Genomic DNA, 6,011 nt, shown 5'->3' on the forward strand with positions numbered 1-6,011 from the left:
TGTCACAACATGTATGTAGCCCATCATGTGTTTGGATCATCATTTCAAAGTATGTGTTTGGCGCGTCATGTAAACTTATGTGCATGACACGTGATGTCAAAATATGAGCTGAAAGAGACAGATACTAGTAATAGTGTTAAGTTAGTGTCTTTCAATTAATTTGTGAACGTGAACATCTTTTTATCATAAATTCTTTTGATGCATGTGCAGCCGGTATGTATTTTGACAAGACGCATGATGCGTATGGTAAACATGATGCAACGAACACATATTTTGAATTTGCGCCCTCTTATATGTATAGATGTATTGACCTAAGGTAAGTTTAGCAGCCTTAAATGATTTTGTGGCTTTGACAACACTGACCTAAAAATCTAAGTCTCTAAAGTCTTTAACAAGATCAGGAGATTACGAGTTTAAATCTTTTCTCAGGCATAGTTTAAAGACATTCGGTCTAGTCTGGGTAACCGGTGTATATCGTCAGGATGTATAGTATGTATGTGTTAACTTTAGTTGGTTTCACCAAAGTCTTACAAAACTCTGACTTAAACGTTTTGCAAAACATTTTTTAAAGATGGACAGCAGCAATGTTCTTCTCTCAAATATTACAGTCCACCAGGTCTCGCATGAAGGAGAGACGGCTATTGGTGTCTATTTGGTTATACTAGGTAAAATGATTTAGTTTTTATAATTTATTGAGATCTTGTTAAAATAAGGTTACTGCGTTATTTCTTGTATTCACAGGATTCCTTTCTTCCATTGGAAATGGGGTTGTGATATTGCTTTTAACTAAGGAAAGAAATTCACTCGAACCGCAGGATTTCTTGACCCTTAACCTTGTGGTATCCGACGGCAGCATTGCGATTTTTGGATATTCTCGTGGAATCCTTGAAATTTTTGATGTGTTCAAAGATGAGGGCTATCTTATTAAAACATTTTGGACATGCAAGGTAAGGACATGGTAACGTGATTACCCAACGGTATGTAGTTACTAAATTAGAATAGGTGTACAGTAGTGACCAATAGTGATTTCTGTGATCGCTCACAAGGACTCCTCAAGTTAGATAAACCATCAAAATATGAGGTTTATGGTACAAAACACTAACCTTTAAATAATGTATTTATACGACAAAATAATTTAGCAAAAAAGGCAAAGCACAGTGTATCAGGCAATCTGGATTTTATTTAAAGGGTTAGTTCACCCCAAAATTAAAATTTTCGATTCTCTTCAGAACACTTTTGTAGATATTTTTGATGAAAACCGTAGGCTTGTGACTGTCCCATAGACTGCAGTTTGATTTTTCCAATCAAAGCCCAGAAAAGAAAGAAAGACATCGGCAAGAATATCCATGTGCCCTCAGTAGTGCAATAATATTATTATGAAGTGACGAAAACACTTTTGTGCGCAAAAAAAAAAAAACGATTTTATTCAACAATTTGTTCTCCTCCTTGGTCGCGTTCACGGGCGGACTACCTGCTGATGTGTACAGACACAGAATGTGCTGCCAAGTATTTTGTGCATTTATGTGGGCTGTTTAAGTATTGTTTACAATATTTGCATAAATGCTTAATAAAAAAGGGGAAAACATTGGCAGTGACGTCAGCAGCATCTGCTGTAGTCTGCTCGTGAACGCACACTAAATGACCAGGGAGGAGAAAACATTTTTTTAGTATCCTTTGAGCAGAAAAGTTTTGTTGTCACTTTATAATATTATTATTGAACTACTAATGGACCTTTTGTAATTTTGGGGTGAACTAACCCTTTAAATATGCAAAAAATATGCATAGAAAAACAAAAAGCTCACAGGCAGCAGATGACTCTGGGCCAGATCCGGGCCAGATCAATTTTACCTGTTCCTTTTTTGGGGATCAACGAACAATCAATATTTTGTAGTCAAAACGGAGCTTTAGTTTATACTCCAAACACACCAATGCAACATGCATGCAAAATGTTTTATTTACAATAATAGGCTTTATGCCCAGCTGCACTACTTCCTGAACTTCAGCCAGCTCCTTGTTTCCTGTCTGCCATTATTGGACAAACTGATTAATCCAGGTGTGCCTGACCTCAGTACGCACAACAACAATAATCAGACACACCTGGATTAATCAGTTTGTCCAATAATGGCAGACAGGAAACAAGGAGATGGCTGAAGTTCAGGAAGTAGTGCAGCTGGGCATAAGCCTATTAAATAAAGAGTGAAGATGTCGATTGTTCAAAGTTGGACATCACTTTTGGCCACTTCTGTATACAATAGGATAATGAATCTTGATATAATTAAGGGATGATGTACATTATCCCATTTATTACATGGCTACTTACCATACGAGTAAACAAATGGAGGCAAAATTTTGATTCAAAATACTTTGTCAGCTTTTATAACAAATTTACACATGGCATGGGAAAAGAGATACATGACTCACCCGGATGAAAGGCGTATTTTAGCAGAATCAATTATAGCTTTGTTCATGTTGATTTGCTTTACTTCTGTTGCTTTGGAAGACAGACCCAGCAACTGATGCGAGTTTCTGGTCTACGTTTCAATTCCCTTTGACGTCTGGCAGGTGGTGTTATGAAACAGGATAGATGAATTATTTGTATCCGTTCCAAGTATTCAGACATGTGTCTTTTTATCCCCTAATCTTTCTGGCTTGCTCCCCAAGACCTGTTTAGTGGGTTATGAGACAGGTTCGCAAAGAATGCCAGAACTGTTTGCAGTGTATAAGATGTTGTGTCTTGGCCAGGTGGATGGATTCCTAATCCTGCTTTTTGGACTCGTCAGCATCAACACGCTGACAGCCATCAGTGTTGTCCGGTACATCAAAGGTTGCCAGCCTCATCATGGTATGCTCCATTTTGGCCAAACATATTAGGTTATTATAAGATACCCAATATTCAGTCCATGTGCTCTGTGCAGTGGGGTTAATTCCTTCAAAGCATTTTAACCCCCATGTTGCCATTTACTGGTGTGCAAATAGATGTTGTGTTAAGGCTGATGCAAAAAAGTCACTCGGTGACCTTTAACCTCATACATTACTCTCATCTACCACACCGTCAGAGCAGATGCTCAAAGTATCTGTCCCTGACAGCAATGCAATCTAGCACGCCGTTTTTCATTCCATAGTGACTCATTTTATCTATAGACAACGTTTATTTCTCATATTGACCAATCACAGGTTCAACCTGATTCCTCCAAGACCTGAAAACCTAAAAAGATAATTCAAGCACCATGTTATTTTTTCCATTTTAAGAAGCTCTTCAGACTTGGCAGGACAAATTTGAGATAAATCAGCATTATTAGTCTGTTAGGACTGCACTGATACAAACGTTCCTGTCGTGTCCATCAGCTCATCTCGTCAATAAGCATAACATTGGCGCGGTCATAGTTGCAGCCTGGCTGTGCTCTCTGTTTTGGGCTGCTTCTCCGCTCTTGGGCTGGGGCAGTTACAGAGGTACAGTAAGACTATGACTATAAGTTGGTTTCTTTCCTCATCGATTGACTTAAAAATTGAGATTTCGTTTGAAATATTCTTCTTTGCAGCTGGCAGGTACGGGACGTGTGAAATCGACTGGACGCGAGCTGTTTATTCTGTTCCAGTCAAGCTCTACGTCATTTGCATTTTCTTCTTCAACTTCTTTGTGCCAGTATCTATTATAGTGTTTTCGTACGTGTCCATCATTCGCAACGTCAACTCCAGCCACAAGTGCAGTCGGGGAGGAGATGTCAGCGAGAGGCAAAGGAAGATTGAGCGGAGAATTACGCGGGTAAGGCCATTGCTCCAAACCCTTTAATCTTGGTTACAGCTCATTCAACCAAAAACTGATGATCGTTTAATATGGAAAAAAGGGCTTTCATGACCTTCTATCACCACAGGTGTGTACAGTAACGCATGTGCCTTTGATTCTTACTCCAGGTCTCCTTAATTCTGTGTGCAGCCTTCCTGTTGGCTTGGTCCCCATATGCAGTCATTTCCATGCGGTCTGCCTGGGGTTACCAAATATCCCCGCTCAACGGCATTCTGGCAAGTCTTTTTGCCAAGTCAGCAAGTTTCTACAATCCGTTTATCTACATTGGCATGAGCTCTAAGTTCCGGAAGGACCTGCGGGCTCTGATCTATTGCCTCAGATCCACATCAGCCCAAAGACACGCCCCTCCCGTCGCACTGGCCCAGCCTGGTGATGTGCAGCTCAACATGGCCACCTTTGAGGAGGCAAATGATTCGGACGCTGAGATGCACCGTAATACAAGCGAAAGCATTCTAGAGGGGAAGGCTGAGAGCTCTGACGAACTAGAAAGCCACAGTAGACCGCAAACATTTCTCGGGCGACAGTTGCAACATGGCTTATTTCTCCAATAAAGAATAAGCAAAGTAGATGAATCTTATACTGCACTTCTGGATGCAGCAGACATATGTGACCATTCTTTCTTAAAAAGTACATTTTATGTAAAAAAAAAAGTGAATTGTTCTTGCTCATAGTTTTTGTCATGCTGTCTAAAGTGTTTGTGTGAAGCATTATAAAATCATATCATTTTAGGTTATATAATCCTATCATATTTTAGTATGCCATTATAAAGGGGTGTCCATCTACCTGAACACTTCAGAAATCTTAAGTATTTTAGTGTTTTGATTTTGATCAGTTCAAATCCATTGCAATATAAACCATAGTTTTGTTACTTGTTGTTTAAAAATATTTGTTTTCCTTTTATTAGTCTTAAAGGGACACTATAGTTTTTTTGAAAATATGCTCATTTTCCAGCTCCCCTAGAGTTAAACATTTGTTTTTTTTAATGTTTTGGAATCCATTCAGCTGATCTCTGGGACTGGCAGTACCACTTTTAGCATATAGCTTAGCACAATCTATTGAATCTCATTAGACCATTAGCATCGCGCTAAAAGATAACCAAAGAGTTTATTTTTCCTATTTAAAACTTGACTTTTCTGTAGTTACATCGTTTACTAAGACCGACGGAAAATTTAAAGTTGCGATTTTTTTAGACAGATATGGCTAGGAACTATACTCTCATTCTGGCGTAATAATCAAGGACTTTGCTGTCGTACCATGGGTGCAGCAGGCGCAATGATATTACGCAGTGCCTGAAAGTAGTCCCCTATGGTAAATTTCAATAGCAAATTTTCGTGCACTGCGTAATATCATTGCGCCTCCTGCAGCCATGGTACGACAGCCAGACCCGCAGATCGGCTGAATGGATTCCAAAACAGTAAAAAATAAATGTTTAACACTAGGGGAGCTGGAAAATAAGCATATTTTCAAAAAAAGTGGAGTGTCCCTTTAAGGCTTTATTTATAAAATGCTCTTCATAAATTTTAACCAGGATAATTTCTAAAACCTTTAACTCTTTCCCCGCCATTGAGGAGTTATATCGTCAATTAAGAGAAAATGCTTCCCTGCCAATGACGAGTTTTTACAGCAATCTATATTTCCACGATTATCCACTAGGTGGCACCCTTACCCAACTTATAAAACACTGAAACTTTCACTGATTCAAAAACAGTAAAACTCTGTGTATGTTTTGATTATTGCTCTGAATCTGGGGCCTCATTTATAAAATGCTGCGTAGAAACGATCCTACATTTGATCTTACGATCATTTATCAAAAATGTGTATGTGTGATTTATAAAACGAACCTATGCACAGAAACCTTGCGTACCCCTTTCTTGCAGATGTGCCATCTATAAATCGCAAATGAACTTGAACTTGTGCGCAGCTGAGCAGTTTCAGATCTCTGCCTTTAAATGATGCCTAATTAATGTTATAGACATAAAAAAGAGCGCTTGTCAATGTTTAAACCCTTTTCAAGCAGCAAGAATGACTTATATTTCCAAAAACAATCGGACAAGCAAAAGTGCTTAAGTCTGCTCAGACATGGCACTACTTTACGATCAAATCTGTGCTTTGTAAATGAGGCCCCTGATCTCTAATAAAAGTCCTTTACTAAAATCCAATTATCTCAGCTTTTGGCTAAAAATGTTGTATTTTTGAAGAAACCTAC

At 38.7% G+C, this 6,011-nt stretch overlaps 1 protein-coding gene across 1 annotated transcript; it reads left to right on the top strand.

The window, feature by feature from the left end:
• The first annotated feature begins 53 nt into the window (after window positions 1-53).
• Window positions 54-4,553, top strand: opn6b (opsin 6, group member b). Its single transcript, XM_065288300.2, has 6 exons — window positions 54-665; window positions 742-947; window positions 2,743-2,842; window positions 3,346-3,450; window positions 3,540-3,763; window positions 3,913-4,553. Exons 1-6 carry the CDS (start codon window positions 572-574, stop codon window positions 4,354-4,356), a joined length of 1,173 nt encoding a protein of 390 aa, XP_065144372.2. The 5' UTR covers window positions 54-571; the 3' UTR covers window positions 4,357-4,553.
• The last annotated feature ends 1,458 nt before the right edge of the window (window positions 4,554-6,011 follow it).

This window comes from Paramisgurnus dabryanus, chromosome 17, assembly GCF_030506205.2.
Source record: "Paramisgurnus dabryanus chromosome 17, PD_genome_1.1, whole genome shotgun sequence".
Lineage (NCBI taxonomy): Eukaryota > Metazoa > Chordata > Actinopteri > Cypriniformes > Cobitidae > Paramisgurnus > Paramisgurnus dabryanus.